General features: G+C 41.2%; 1 protein-coding gene across 5 annotated transcripts; it reads right to left on the bottom strand.

The window, feature by feature from the left end:
* Nucleotides 1-819: 819 nt before the first annotated feature.
* On the bottom strand, nt 820-16,298 carry plod1a (procollagen-lysine, 2-oxoglutarate 5-dioxygenase 1a). Of its 5 annotated transcripts, none has more exons than XM_064297800.1 (20): nt 16,069-16,212; nt 15,094-15,438; nt 13,788-13,879; nt 12,961-13,094; nt 12,245-12,408; nt 11,234-11,346; nt 10,917-10,980; nt 9,473-9,570; nt 8,961-9,062; nt 8,570-8,701; nt 7,996-8,117; nt 7,077-7,181; nt 6,835-6,960; nt 6,221-6,362; nt 5,779-5,892; nt 5,121-5,186; nt 4,836-4,940; nt 4,586-4,732; nt 2,980-3,105; nt 820-1,627 (listed from the first exon to the last, which is right to left on the bottom strand). In XM_064297800.1, exons 2-20 carry the CDS (start codon nt 15,194-15,196, stop codon nt 1,472-1,474), a joined length of 2,211 nt encoding a protein of 736 aa, XP_064153870.1. In that variant the 5' UTR covers nt 15,197-15,438; nt 16,069-16,212; the 3' UTR covers nt 820-1,471. The 5 variants fall into 5 exon arrangements, with proteins under 5 accessions (XP_064153870.1, XP_064153871.1, XP_064153869.1 ...); XM_064297801.1 differs by lacking the exon at nt 2,980-3,105 and adding an exon at nt 2,651-2,776; XM_064297799.1 differs by lacking the exon at nt 820-1,627 and having other exon boundaries at nt 2,665-3,105; nt 16,169-16,298.
* Between the last annotated feature and the right edge of the window lie 4 nt (nt 16,299-16,302).

Below are 16,302 nucleotides of genomic sequence, written 5' to 3'. Positions count from 1 at the left end.
AGCCTACACTCTTATACCACAGGTTGATACACCAGACTGCTCTGCCTATCAGTGAATTGTTAATTTATCTGATAATTATCAAATTGAATGATAGAACACTGAATGTGCGAGGAGTCTGGTGTTGAACATTAAATATGGGCATTAACTGTTAAAGCAAGCAGATTCAGCACTTGTTATTTATGTCAAATGGTCACACGCACAATAATCCATAAGAACATATTCCTAAAATCTATATGCCTACCAAATTATTACCATTATCATTGCAGGCTATAATTAAACTTTCATCAATATGTTTTACAGAAACTAAACAAGCACTGCTCATGTCTTCCTACATTGTTGTAACTTGTTACCCAGTGACAACCAACTAATCAGGGGAGGACAGAAGGGACCATATGAACTAAAAACAGGTTTTAAAGGTTATCACAATGACCTGGGTAGACAAATGCTTCTCCCTGATTGTCACTTCCATATTTTTCCAGTTTATAACTTCCCACAAATTATGAGATGGGATCACGGCACAGAAACTGCTCCAGCTGGGAATAAGCAGCACAGCAAGTCTCATATAGTGGATTGGTGGATGGCTGCCCTACAGACTGTGCCATATGGCCTCCTAGCTTGGATTATATGTAACAGTGCATGTAAAACACACAAGGGAGAACAAAATAGCACTCAAATTCTGTTTTCTTTTGGTTTTAATTCACATTTGGCCAAAACAGTAACAAGAATAAAAACCAGCAACAAGCAATCCTTTGGTTATAACTGATAACGGAATGAAGCATTCCATAGCTGCATAAAGTGAGTGGGCATGAGTTTCCCCCCCCCCCCCGAAATTACAGTATTTTAAAAAATAGAATGAAACATTGAACATTTAAAACAATGGGAATTTTGGAGGTCATTATCATCGATCACGGTTAGCACAAAAGATGCACCGCCCTGAAAGGAACGCATCTCATTTTCACCATTAAAAGAAATGTCCATTTACATTCCCAAATTCCATATTCAATCTTTGTTCTTTGTGACTCACATACGATTTCATCGTTTAAAAATTAATAAATATCATGAGCACTACTTATCCTTGCACACATGAGAATTGCATAGTATCATAGTGCATAGTATACTCAACAGCACCGTTGAGTATTGAATTTGGAGTGTTCGTACAACTGACAGCGAACATACACCGCTCCAAGTACAACGCTGCCAATGTATTTGAAGAGACAAACATTTCTTATTAAAAATTCACTGATTGACTAAAGGCACTTTTTTCATCAAAACATGGCAACTGCCCAATTTCAACACAACTGATTTCCCAGACCCCTGCTAAACCCACCCTCCCCTCCCATCCCTTTCAAGTCTTTTGGCTGGACATGTCTGGTTTAAAGTAGAACTAGGCCCGAGTTCGTTCTGCATCTCTACCAAAAGCCAACGTGGTTAAAATAAGGGGAAAAAAGAATTTAAAAGTCACGGGTGTGTTTCAGGGGTCCACGAAGGACACGGCAATGTAGCGGACCCCCCCGGTTGTGGGGAGCCCCTCGTGGTAGTGGGTGAGACGCCCGGGATGCATGAGGGTCCACCCTTTGCGTGGAGCCTCGACTGAGCAGTTATACCGAAGAAACCGGCATCCCCCACCCTTCAGAGAGGAAGCAATGGAGAAAAATAAGTCAGTTACATACCACACACAACCTGGGTCCGATACACAGGCAAATAATAAACACCATGCCTCTAATTCTCACGTTAAATAAGCCCGTTCTGATCTTAAGTTTCTTGTTTCTTCATAAAACTCAATCACAATTGGCAATCCACTTAGACAGTAAATAATACTAAAGATAGCATTCAGAGTACAGTTTTAAACTGTGTGTGGTTCAGCAGCTGATTAGATCAGTCCTGGAGGGTTGTAGGTATTTGTGGCTTCCTTTCTGTCAGCCACTAGCTAAGGCCATGAGATCAAGGTGTGTGGACTCTTTAGCAAATCCACCACTTAAATGAATCACTGGTGCTGAAACACACTGAAAACTAGAAGAAACTGTTGCCCTCCAGGACTGGATTCAGACACCATAGGACTACATCAACACCAGAAGTACAGTGTGACCAGCATGCATTTTCCACAGCTACTGTGCATCTACATGCATTTGTGACATTGGTCACACCTGGATGCAGGCTGACATCATCGGGTAATAATTATGTTAGACAGGTTTAAAGAACCTGGTTTGCTACCTACAGGACTGTTAGGAAGACATGCAACACAGAAAAGATGCAATATGTCCAGATCCAAATAAGAGAAAGCCATGAACAGAACTCATTCATGCCTAAAAGTAATGGAACGTAATCTCATGGCCCATGAAACACCTTTATAAGGATCCTTTTGCTACAAACTGACATGTCCATTGCCATGAAACCAAAAACCTTCCTTAAAAACAAGCAGAAGAAACAACCAAGAGGTCAGATAGCCTCATTATATGTACACGTCAACAATAACATGACTCTCAGTATCCATACTGAATCTGAAAACCTCAGAAACACCCATTATTTCCATTATCTACAAGGGGGGTGGGCTAAGAAACACATCAAGCAGTACACACGGCTACCAATCAATTAGCAGTACACACAGCAAAGTCAACAAAGTCAACAGCACAGCCACAAGGCACACACTCACCTGGTAATCAATCCCCACTTGGTTGAGTGCAATATTTATAGTAAATGTGGACGCGTCATGATGAGGCCTTAGAAACGGCTGTTCATCGGGTTTATACCTAACTACAAACGCCAAGTCAAACTGAGCCTGCAAAGAGAGACAATAACAGTGTGCCAGAAGAGTCATGCTGCATTCCCTGCTGAAGAGCTCCAGAGCAGAGACCCACCGCACAACGCACCGGCATTCACAGAGGAGGAGAGGGAAACGGATAGACGCGCATGCCTGCATCTCGCACTGCCCCTTCTCGGCTGCCTAGCTATGGTGTCCAGGGAGACGGCGGGCCCGTTTACCTGGTAGTCAACACCTTTGCTGTTGAGAGCTACGTTAATAGTGAATGTAGATGCGTCGTGATGAGGGGTGAGCAGGGGCTGCTCGTCAGGTTTGTACCTCACCACGAAGTTGAGATAAGAGGTACACTGTTTGATGGAAGAGGAAACGAACGTCAACAGCAAACAGAATATTTTGGAACAGACTGAGGAACCCCAACACTCCATTGGTCAAACTCTGAGTGTCACTTCAAGCAAATGAGAATTGAATGGTACAAATACAGAATAAAATCAGTAGTTTTGTAGTTGCAATATTTTACCATTCTTTATGAATTTTATATGCTCCTGTAAATACACATACCTTTCATTTTTTATGTATTGTGTGAAAGTGTATTGTACCATACTTCCAGATGTTTATGATGAAGAATTTCATATGTTAATACAATCTTACATCTATGCAGTTACCATTCCACTGTCGAGTATTTATGCTTTCTGTTGACTCAAGTATGCATATGTACAAGGAAAACTTTCAGTGCTTTAATAAAAAATAATAGATGAATGGAAATCACACATACTATAACATATTAATGCTAATAATAATATAATAATGTTATTTAAATGGAAGTAGTTATGTTCAGCACATTGTCACATATCCTTTGCATGCAATGACTGCTTGAAGTCTGCGATCACCAGGTGCTGAGCATCATCTCTGGTGGTGCTCTGTCAGGCCTAAAGTACAGCCATCTTAAGCTCCTGCTTGTTTCAGGGGCTACTTGCCCTATATTTTCCATTAAGAAACACATGTTCAATTGGATACAGATCAAGTGAATGACTTGGCCAATCAAGAACCTTCCCATTTTTGGCTTTAAAAAACTCCCTTGTTGCTTTAGCAGCATGTTTGGGAGCACTGTCTTGCTGTAGGATGAAGCACCGTCCAATGAGCTTGGAGGCATTTGCTTGAACTTGAGCAGATAAGATGCTTCTGTACATTTCAGAATTCATTCTGCTGAAGGGAGCCTGTACCTGTGGCAGCCATGCATGCCCAAACCATAACACCTAACCACCATGTTTCACAGTTGAGGGGGGATGCTTTGGATCTTGGGACCCTTTGGCCTCCACACATTGTCTGTGACATCACTCTGATACAAGTGAATCTTGGTCTAATTTATCCACAAGAACTTTTCCCAAAACTCTGCAGGCTCTTTTAGGTACTTCTTCGCAAACTATAACCTGGCCATCCTGAAATGGGGGTACTATGTATAAAATGTGCTGTAATGTCTACATGGTGAAACCAAAATGTGTTAATAGTCTGATTTTTTTTCTTTATTTATCTAAAATTGTGGTGTACAGAGCCAAATAAATAAATCCCAGGGCAGCCGCTGGGGCCTGTTACAGTTTGTCTGGATCCTCGGCCTGCCTCCACATGTTGATTCTATGGTTTAGGTTGCTTTGCAGATATCTCTGCTTCCCCTCTCACCTCATCTGCTCTTCCCTGATCGATCTGGGCTCATGTTTCTGATTTTCAGAAAGTTCATTTGACTATCCACGAGAACGGTTTCCTCCTTGGTGTAAGAAAAGACTAAATAAATGACATCAATTTAAACGGTTTACTTCAGCGAGTTAAACTTACCTTGGTGTAATATCCGGGGTACATTTTCTCTGTGATGGGTGCAATGTACTCCAGCAAGAACTTATGCCACTCCTTCTCATAGCCAACTTGATTCATGTGGATGTCAATGGTGGGCACGTTTTCATACCCTCCCTGGATCCGTGTGTCCTGCGGTAAGCCATACCAGGAACAGCAAGGCTCAGTAGGAGAGAATGCACAACGGTCAGGACATCTTTGCTTTGATGTTTTCTGAACAAAATAAATACCATACCGAATTTCCCCCTTTTGACCACTGGCCGAAGTGCTCCATCTCTTCAACGATGTGGTCACAGGCAACGTCCGAGAAAATGGGAAACCAGTAAACATCAGGGCATGGCTGTCGAAGACGAAGTTCACACATGAGCACATTATTTGCTGAGTGAAGGATTGAATTTTGCTGTACAAATTATAATTTATGAAAATACACGCATGGATTATGGAAAACTGAATTCTCTGAGAATGATTTTCCAGTCACAGGATTACTCCTTAGAAAAAATGACTTGACGAGGTTACTCACATTTTCTATTAAGTTGTCTTTCATTATTCGGCTGTAATTTGGATGAATGTATCGCTCTTCCCAGTCCTGTGGAGAAAAAATAACTGATTGCACAACTCTGCATGTACTTAAACCCTCATTTCACAAATCACATTATTAGCCACAGAAAAATTGAATAAACACAGCAGCAATATAATTTTGACATTATAGCATATCGTCCACCACAAGATAAAAACTTAATGGTAGCAGTGCAGTTTCTGGGTCTTCTTGATATATTTTTAGTCTATTTTCAATTGGCCTTAGACAAAATGTTGGCTTTGGGGTTTTGTGGCTAAAGCAACAAAAATACACTTCATATAGCTCCAAAGAAGTAGCAGTGTTATTTCCAGAGGCTGTACATACAACCAGATCTTCAGGTAGCGGAGTGTTTTCGACTTGTATACTCCAGTGGAAATGGTTCCAGACAGAAATAATAACAGTTCATTATTCTGACTTTCAACACAATACATCCCTTCAGTGAAATGTACCATCTGTTCTGAAAAAGCAGATCTGCTGCTATAGGGCATTAGTTCCAAAGTCATAACGAGTCTATGATCTTGATAACTTTTTATTTATCTTGGTTCTACTCTGCCTCCACCACCCCCATCTCCCACCCCAACACTGCTTCCATATTTCTCACCACAGGGTTCTCAAAGATTTGCCAGAGGTCATTGTGCAGGTGTGTGGTCAGATAGTTTTCAGTGGAAAGTACGCGTCCAAATTCATGCCTGTTGGTAACGAACATAAAGACGCCCTGCAAGAATGTAAGGAGAGAGTCAGCACAACACCCTTTAAATGTGAGGTAAACATTATAAACAGATAGATAGACAGATAAAGGCCTAATTAAAACATAAACTACATCATTATTTCAGATGTCTAAATATGAGCACATTTAGAATAATAGGTTTACACATTCTTCCTGACGTATAAACCATAATTTCCCGTAAAAAAATAAAATAAATAATAATAAATAAATAAATAAATAAAATTTCCTGTGGTCCATGGACGTCTGCACCCAGCCACCCCCAACACACACACACACACACACACACACCACCCACCACCCACCAGGGAGCACCGACCTGGGTTCTGACTTTGTGGCAGAAGGTCATGTCAGAGTCCAAGGTGTCAGACTGAAAGAGGTTGTTAGCGGAGAGTTCAGTCTTCAAGACGCTGCCCTTCACCAGGTACACGTTGGATATGTAGGGGACGTTCCAGACGCCACTGCGAGAAACAGAGGCACAGACTGACACCCTGGCTATGCCACACTGGATTTTCAAAGCAATATCAAATGAAAAAAATTAAATATACTAAACATATTTTACAATCTCAGCTTATAAAGAACTAAGAACCAGAGAACGGGATCATGGCTTGGATCTTGATCTAGTGCTCTCAAATGATTTAGAGGGGTATAATGCTGACAAATGTAGCCAGACAAAGCGCAAGAGCACCTACTGGGAGCATTCATAGTCATCAAAACAGAATTTTTTTTACAGGCATTAGACAGTTTAGAGTACTCACAAATCATTCCCAGCACACACTGCTATCGATAATACGTCACTGCTAAACAACAGCAGACGGCAGCCATTTTTAAGCTGTGAAAGAGCGACTGTGGGATTCGAGCTTCAAAAGGGTTCAGGGTAGGAGTTCCGGGTCTTCTGAAAGCCAGAAGCAGTTTACAGGAAAGCACACTCACAGCCTGCGCCTCTGCACGATGTCCACGTAGTCCTCGGACCTGGCGTAGTACCCGTCCGCACTGAGCGCGCCCCAGAAATTTGACCACAGCTTGCCCGTGCGCCCCACCATAGGAGCGATGACCGGTCTGCAGGCGAGACGGTATTTAAGAATCAGGGGCATCCCCGGCTCCTCCTGTGTTTCCACACGTACCACCTGACACGGAGAAACCCCGCGGGGAAACCCGGGCGTCTCCACACTCACCGGTTCTGCTCGATGAGAATTTTGAGGGTGTCGGCGTTCTTAAGGACCACTTCCGCGTCCACGCTGAAGAAGTACTCGCAGTCGCTGTCCTGGCGGCAAACATCTCTGCAGGGGCCACACAAACAGAGGGACGCCACTGACAACTGCTCACAATCGCAGTTTAAATGCAGCAATGACGGCGTACACTTTCATTGGCATGATTCACATCTGTAGACAGTGAACAATAAATTGTTGTTATTTTCAACTTTCATGTCTAACCTTACATTAAAAAATGAACCATATTAGAAAAAATGTAAAGAAAGCATTTCCACTGTGTTCAGTGAAAAATGTGTTTGCCTCCATTAACTTAAATGAAAGTATTTGGACATCACGTTATATGGGCCATAAATTTCTACCTGACTTTTTAATGTGTAATCCACCAAATTACCGAAGTTTACCTCAATTAGTCACTCAGCTGCCGCAAATGGTGCATGTTGCAGTTCAGCGCATTGTCAGCAGGTGGAGCTGCACACACCCACTCATATACATGGCATTTCATTCCTAATACTGCACTCAGATGATCATTGGAACTAGTGCTCACTATGTGGTGTATTTTCATGAGCCAAAAGAAAACTTACGTACTGTTAACGGCTATTACAATGACACCTACAGGATAAGGGCTGAAATGCAGGTTAGCTCTCTCAGGAACAAGACCAGATCAAAACCTAGTATATGGCTGGACCTAACACACGTGATCCGGCCGACCAATGGTGTAACTTCATCACTCAGTCACTCAGTCACAGACATTCGCGTTTGTAGGGCTGGCCCCGCTGCTGCGGTCCAGCCAAAAACTCATGACCCCTATTTACTGTATGACAAAAAACATGAGCGTTTATGATTTCATTACACTTTTGCCAGTGGAATTAATGAGTTAACTCACAAGCCAAGATTGCGTGATGTAGTGCTATCCATCTCCTCCTCTGGATCAATCACTTTCACAGCCTGGTACTCCGTCCCATGACCCTCTAGGAAAGAACTGATATGTTTCTTGTGGTGTGGTTCCTATGAGAGATAAAGGAGGAGAGCAAAAATATAAACTCATGTCAGATAGCGAGCAACATACGTTAAACATAAAATGTTTCAATTCACTTATGTAGAATTATAATAAGAGTTTTCAGCCCCTAATTCAAGCACCATCTTCAAAGAAAGTCAAATATTTAAAATTAACAATATTTCCAAGTTGTGTAAATACAATACTTAATCAATGCAGTACAGCAGACAACTCTTACTCCGTCTAAAGACCCCAAGGGTCCACAAAACCCTAGTTTTGACTCTGAAGATAGATGTAATGCTGCTATTTGAACATTAGATGGCACTGTATTTCCTCTTATTAATTTAAACCTGAGCCAAACTGCATTCTCAGGCTTTCTTAAACAAGTTACTCGTTTACATTCAACCTGGTCTGCACAATACAGCAAGTGTATGTCCTGTGCTCCAGCGAAAGTGTCACTCACCTGATTGTAAATGAACAGTTTTAGTCTGTCCTTGGGGTATTTCAGGTTCAGAAGGCGCTCAAAGAACACAGCAACAAAAGGGGTAGGCTGCTGGATAAAGATCCCTATGAGGACCACGGGGTACTCGCTCTCCTAAGGAAGATAAACAGAGCTCAGCCATAGCTGCAGCAGGACTGAGCTGCAGAATCATTCTGAGGATAAAGCCTGTAATTATAACCAGGGTACAGCAAGTAAAGAACAAAAAAGGGCTATCAATAAATAAACAAATAAAAAACATGGGTTATGTTAAAAATGGAAAAAGAAAGCATGGCCCGTGCAGTTGAAAGACATGCACTTTGGGAGAATCCCATTTTAAGAAACAGCCTCCCCTGATATAATACGAACAGCCCACCGTTAGCCCAGAGAGTGGCCTCAGGTCAGTATCACACACAGTGCAGCCCGTTTCAAATGTCCACGCCGTCGGGATGTAATTGCCCAGGTAGTTTATCTGGAGCTGAAAAACACAGACAAATTTATACTATTAGTGTAATTACACATGAAAAAAGTAAAAACCCACCGCCAATCTAACTTGAATGAGAAATGGGAGAAATAATCCCATCAACAGAAAAAGACACATGAATACAGACTTATAATGTTGATTATATGCATGTAAACAAATAAGACTGACTTTGATTAATATAAGCATTTCAAGGATCTAAAATAATTTCAAAAAGTATTATGTTGTTGAAAACACTTCTAGGATATTTGGCAAGAAAATTAGAGATTTTAAGTAGTAGATATTTGAACCTAAGTAAATTTTAAATGGCATTGCTTTCTGGTACATTTCATCATTTTGATTGGCAAATGTGCATGATAATATAATGCATATCCCTTAGTCTTCATTACCTAACAGTGTCTTCTCACCTTGGTAGGTCCATTTCCATGAATCATTACTGGGAGAGTGTCGTACATCACATTTCTAGCCCGCACCCTTCCGTCCTCAAACTTCAGAACCACCTCATCTGAACATCAACACAAGCCACACACAAGAAACGTCAGTGATTTCTCAACTCTCCTAAACTTCAATATTTCTGGGTCAAATAGTGACACACATTGGTATCTGCACAAAGTCTCCACTGAGGGTTGGCCATTAAAACGGCAGAAGTTAAACTGTCACTTGCTTAGTTAGTTACCTGCTTTAAAACAACTTGGTGTGAACAGTGCCATTTCATAATATTCACAAGCTTTGTGGAGACTAAATCTACAATACTTAATATTGTGCTTTTGGTTTTATGTTCACTACTAACAGAAAATCTAAAATAGTTCTTGCAGAAAAGAAATCATCATTTCACATTTATTTTAAACCTTATTTTTCTAAACAAACATTAAAAGAGGAATATAAGCATTTTAAAATGCTTTTGCAGGAGAAACTCAAAACTGGCATTTTAAAAGCCCAATCAAGCTTAGTAACACGTGCCTAAGACACGCGAGCTTCAGCACACAGAGGTGCAGAAAGCTGTTATTTTTTCCTGCTGGGACACCAAATGAGAGCAGGGAAACAATGAGACGGCTGCAAAGCAGAGGTGTAACGTTCCTGTGATCTCAGCAGGCTCCAGGTTTACAGGAGGCCTAATGAAGCAGCTGGCTCCTCTTTACGCGCGCAAGATGCTAGCGCAGTCACGGCGGCTAGCGGGCCGCTAGCTACCGCGGCGCAAGTTGGCCTACGTGCGCACAGTCACATCTCGCAGCGCACTCAGAAATTCCACACCCATGTGCAGCCAGTCTGGCCGAGAAGCTCCCACTCAGAAGGATCTGGCGTCGCTCCAGGAAGACCACCCCCCCCCCACCCCCCAACCCGCCAGAGCGGCGGAAAGAAGGGCTCGGATCCGCGCGATAGAGCTCATTACCCACCGCTCTCCTCCAAAACCTCAAAGGCTCTGAAAGCTAATACGCCATAAAAAGAGAAATAAATATAAAAAGATCCTTCCGTTTCCCTTCTATTTTTTAAATTTTTTTTAAATCGGAGCTCATGCTGGGAAGCCATCAGAATCTCTACTAAGCAGAAACTGTTCAAAGCACAAGGTTGCAGATTTTTTTAAAGCTTGTGCCAGCTTTGATGGCTGATGTCTCATTATCTGGGGTAGTTATAATATATATGCGGCCCATTTTCACACATTTTACCAATATATCAGTGAATATGTCGCTCCTCTTTATAGTAGGGATAATAACTTTTAGACATTGGTTTTCAAGAATAAATCCAGCAAATATGCACATGAAAATATAAATATGATAAACTTAGATGAACAGTGTGTCGTTTGCAATAGTTCCTTGTTAAATATGAAACTTGAACAAAATATTAAAGCCTTACCAATAGCTCCATGAAGATTCTGAAACAATCTGCACTTGCTGTCCAAAGTTATATTTATAGATTTCTGGAAGACAACACAGGACAAAAAAGAGGTTTTACACATTTTCTAAAGAGGTACAGAAAGTCTACCACATACGCAATAAAAGCCAATAACCATAATGAGTCCCTGAATAAGCACCAAATAAACAAATAAAGAAGTGAAACTAAATATATAACAAAATCTTTGAGCTGAAGCCGAATTACATCATTACCCAAACTTTTCATATAAGCCATGATTTAGAAATACAAAAAAAAGGATGAGAGTAAACACTCTGTACCCTTTTTTCTGGATCGATATACATCTTGGTGTAAAAAAGTTGATCGCTCTCATTGTCCTTTCCTGCCCAGTCTGCAACCAACTCTTTGAGGTTAGGCACATAACCAATGAATCCTGCAGGGACAGAAATGGCCATGGAGCCATATTAAGAGAAGAGAGGAGAGAAGCAGGAGGATCTAGCATGCATCACCCTTTAATGTGTAAGATCGCAAACGTGATTAGAATTTTCTTAATGGTGTTCACCGAACAATCAGCAATCACTGCTGGTAACTGACACCAATGGACTTCTAGAACACTGACTAAGAATTATGAAAAACCCTGCTCTTCAAAGGGTCAAAGCTCTGCAGTTCATAACTTTCGAACGCAAGTCTGAGTTCCTGTTTTTGCTTCTGCGGCTTTTTAACTCAAGGGTAGGTTTCAAAACATAGACATATAAATTCACTAATGCTGAGGCTTTCCTAAATTCACAGTCTTGGTCTGGAACAACCAAGGCACTGCCAAATTAAATCATGCCTAGCATCCTGAAAGGAGCTTCTGTCCTCTTGCATGAACTGAATTATGAGAACACAGTACAATTCAAATTTTCAAAATGGCCGAATTAGGGTATGACTGAATATGACGACACCTAGACGGCTTTTACCTCCAGCCGTCTTGCTCATTACATTACATTAATTTACCAAATGCTCTTATCCAGAGCGACTAACAAAGAAAGCTAGCGTAGGTGCATCCACCAGATTTATGTGAGCAACGGTGCCAGGTCTGGCTAATAACATTCCCATTCCAGCAAGCATACATGTAAATCAATGAAGCATTTAATGCAAGCCAACGTCCACTATGAAACACGACTCCATTTAGATGTTGTATAGGCCAGAGTTCCACCCTTTTATTTTGAAGGATGAAAGTTTTGTTCCATATCTGTACGGACACTGCCATGATGAAATGATCACAGGAAGGAGAATTTCATATTTCGGGGGCTGTTGGGATACGTTTACAGACGTCGCTTTATAGGCACCTCCTGAGCCCAGGAACCTCTTCCCCTCCCTGACGTGCGGGTGCTTGTCCCCAAGGTGTCGGTCGGGCCAGATGAGCGTCTCGGCGGAGAAGACCACCTTGTGCCGAGCCTGCTTGAACTTTTTCAGCAGCTCCTTTGGGCCCGAGGCGAAGACCACATCGTAGCTATAAACAGGAGAAAAACACCGTCACACCACTAACACCAATAAACCCTCTGAAAATAGGGAGGCATGGATACTGGCATTGTGTAGGGCTCTCCGTGAGGCGAAGACCACATCGTAGCTATAAACAGGAGAAAAACACCATCACACCACTAACACCGATAAACCCCCTCAAAATAGGAAGGTATGGATACTGGCCAGACCTGGGTCAAATACGTATTTGTTTTGGATTCAAATACTTTTATGTGCTCTGTTGATCTTGCCTGGTGTAACTGAGCTTGCCAATATGACCAGAAAGCGGGGTTTGCACTTTTTGAGAGTATTTTATTGGTTCCAATACACCAGACAAGATCAGTAAAGTGTAGAAAAGAATCTGAATCCAAAACAAATAGGCCTATGTATTTGACCCAGGGCTGATACTGCCATTGTGCAGGGCTCTCCGTATAGCATGCCTCTGAGGGGAAATCCTCAACTGAGGTTCATAACAAGCGATAAAAAGAGCTCAACGTGAGATGTGTTCCGACATACTCAGTTACAGATGCCACTTTGTCTGTACCTGTCAATGAACAGGATGACCTTCTTCTCATCCTTAATCTCTTCCAGGGCAGATTTAAGCAGCCGCACTTTTTGGCCACCCCCGGGGGCCGACATGTAGTCCCCACCTCGCCATTTTTCACCCCTTCCCAACACCTACAAAAGCAAATACTAACCAGTCAAATCCGTACCTTTCCTGTGACAGACAAAAGGTCTTCCATTACCAGCATTAGTTGGTACGGTGCAATCCGCCTATGAGCACAAGTGGATGTAGAAATAACCAGGATGCTGTCATTAAAAACTATTGGATGGACTCGTACCTTATTTAAAAGAATAATTTTCACCTATGTTAATAAATGAATTATTTATATAATGTACAATCTGTTAATGCCACATAATTTTTTTCCGGTATAATAAATTGGCCAATAAAAACTATTTTTGTTTAAATCAGAGTAACATTGCGATGTGGTTGCTGTCAAATCACAAAATGACATGAGTGAAAGAAACTCTTCATTTGTATTTCAAAATTTCATTCCGCAGCAGTGTCATTATTGGCCATACTTATTGAGTAAAATGACAATGTAGCATACAGTTCAATTATTTCAAACAAATCAGGTCAAAGTCATTGTGCATTGTGGATTATTTTCCTCAAAACCCAGAAGTAAGTGTGTTTCACTGTAGAGTACTGTAGCTAGTTAATGTCTGAAAAGCACTGTGCTTCTAACAATGAACTGCCCTGGGAAGATTATATTCCTACAAGCAGCTTTGAGTCTCTCTAAGGAAATCATCACAATGAAACCTACATTTAAAAGTTGAAGGATGCATTCTCTTATGTTTTTTCCCTCATACCTTGATAGTGTAGTTAAAATGCTGGGCCGATCTTAAAAACCTCCTGAAGCCGTCTGTCTCTTTCGTGGCCACAGTCAAAACTAGAAGATTGCCTGACAAATAGAAAACAATTTAAACAGATGTTTGAACAGATGTCATAATACTCAAAAGAATAATGTTTCTACAGACTACTTAAGAGTCGAAAACAAACAAGGGTGTACAACTTCATTATTTTTACAATTTCATATTTATTAGGGTAGAACTGAAGTGTTTTATGTCAGTCATTGTAACTCTTCATCGAGATATTATGAATGTCGAGGCTACAGGCATTGTATAGCCTACATTACAATGCACACGTTCAATATGTATTTTTCAAAAGGGTCAAGCAATATTTACACACGTATCTCAGAAAAGGCCTTAGAAACCACAGCATCGTGACTGATTCCTAAAAACTAAGTCAAGAAAATTAATGATTTCGATGAAGCGGCCATCAAATTTGGTTTTCATATACATTACCGTCGTAAATTCTGAGCCCACCGTGGTTCGCGTTTAAGCATTTATTTCACAGATCGGATCACATCCCAGCTATTTCTTTTCGCTAGCGCCTCGTCAAATTCAGTTTTCAACATGCAGGATAAATAAATCACTTCCGAAAGCGACAGGTTTACTCTGCAGCCCTTGGAATCGCATGTTGCGCCTGTAGTAAAATCTTCCCCTGCAGGCAGTATAAAGCAAAGAAGTTTTGATTTTTTTGTGACATACCGCACCCGTTTATCTCAAACCACAGTGTAGACTATAGTCATCTCTTTAGTTTTTGTATTAATCAATAGATAATGAAGAATGCACCGAAGAACACGCACAACTGCAAACATGCACTAGCTAAGCCTTGTATTTTCCCATCCCGTCCACGTCAGCAAGAGCCAAGACTGGAAATCTCTAGAACGGAGTATTTCTTTACATTAGTTGCTATGCAGCTGTAGCTTCCTTAGAACGTCCCATTGTCACAATATATATGCCCATCTTGTAGCTTGCTTGCAGTTTGCTAGTCTTACAAACAAGCTTTGGCTGACCGGCTACAAGCTAGCTATTGACTGAGTATGACTAAAGTTAAACGTTAGCAAGTTTAGCCAACAATCCCGCAGACTTAAATAGTAGGACTAACGTTCCCAATATTGAGTACCAAGATATAACCGTGGTATTCAATAAGTGTTACAAATGAAAACAGTTCACTTTTTCATGTCATATTAGTCGAGACACATTTAGCTATCTTCCCATAAAAAAACAGATAGCAAACCACATATCACAGCACAAAAAGAGAAATTCTTACCTTCGGGTATCGGACGCTCCGCCTCACAGTTTATCGCCACCAACAAAGTGGCGAGCCAAATCCCAGAGAAAAGTGCCAAAGCCCGAGCTCTCATTTTCAGCATCCTCGCGCACTGTAGCAACCTCGGGTAACGCAGTTTCAGTCTCTGTACTAGAAGCTATATACGAAAATGTATTTGCTTTGATTTATTTGTCCGCCCTTTTTCATACAGAGAAGGTAGACTGCAAGCTTAAACACTCAGACCGCCCCTCCACCCTCTATACATCATCAGATCTTCTGGGGTTCCCACGAATCAGCGCGCTGCGGCCACAAAACACATCTGGGGAAACTTCTGGTGGGAGAGATCTTCCCGAACATGTTAAAATTAATAGGAAAACGACAAAAAACATTTAATTAACATACCGATTAAGGACGATTCTGGTGAACCAGCAATGCACATAATGTATTTAGTTTATGACATTTAAACTTAACGTCAAATTATTCGTCTTTGAAGCGCTGAAAATAATGACTATTTATAAAATATGTACACTAATATGCAGGACCACATTCATCTCCAGAGCATACCATTCTTTGTTGGTGGACAGAAAACGTGTTTTTACATGCCTACACGTTTTACAATTGTAATAGCCTACAGTTGGGTATTTGCTTAAACACTTAACATCTGCCATCCACGTTAGAAAAGAAAAAGAAAAAAGTGTCTGGGTAACCAGCCAACCCGACTGGCTACGTGACGCTCTGCATGTGTGGCGCAGTTGAACGACTAAACTAAGCGTGACACAAACAAACAATAGTCGCTTAATTTCTGGGTAGATTCGCTTTCATATTAACTTTCGCTTAATATATTAGTACATATGACGTGTGTGTAGTAACATTACTGTACAAATTAACGTCTGTTTCAGTTTTCCAGAGGCATGCAGGTCATGCAAAAAACACTAACATTACGCCACTGGGTCAGACGACAGTCAGTACTGATACCTTATAAGCCAATACTAAATCATTGGCTGAAAAACGTTAAATTGTTGCAATTTTCTCCCCTGCTCAATAGCTAAAGCAATTGGCTAGCGCCCGTTATTACCTAACTGCTTGAACATAACTTGCCTGCGGCAAGCTAAAAATTCTGCAGAAAAAAAGTTTGGACTTCGAAAAAGCCGAAAGCTAAAATGTCGTGAAATGGAACGAGATACAAAATCGCGACACTTCCGGATTATG

The sequence above is a fragment of the Anguilla rostrata genome, chromosome 11 (genome assembly GCF_018555375.3).
Source record: "Anguilla rostrata isolate EN2019 chromosome 11, ASM1855537v3, whole genome shotgun sequence".
Lineage (NCBI taxonomy): Eukaryota > Metazoa > Chordata > Actinopteri > Anguilliformes > Anguillidae > Anguilla > Anguilla rostrata.
The sequence above is the reverse complement of the archived record's forward strand: the minus strand, read 5'-3'. Positions and strand labels throughout refer to the sequence as shown.

Bases quoted from the DNA above. Each gene is read 5' to 3' on its own strand.
- plod1a (XM_064297799.1), bottom strand. From the start codon at position 15,196: ATGCTGAAAATGAGAGCTCGGGCTTTGGCACTTTTCTCTGGGATTTGG. The intron at 8,118-8,569 runs GTGAGTGACACT...TATCTCTCATAG, and splicing joins AACTGTTCATTTACAATCAG to GAACCACACCACAAGAAACA. The intron at 4,733-4,835 runs GTATGGTATTTA...GGCTTACCGCAG, and splicing joins GGTCAAAAGGGGGAAATTCG to GACACACGGATCCAGGGAGG.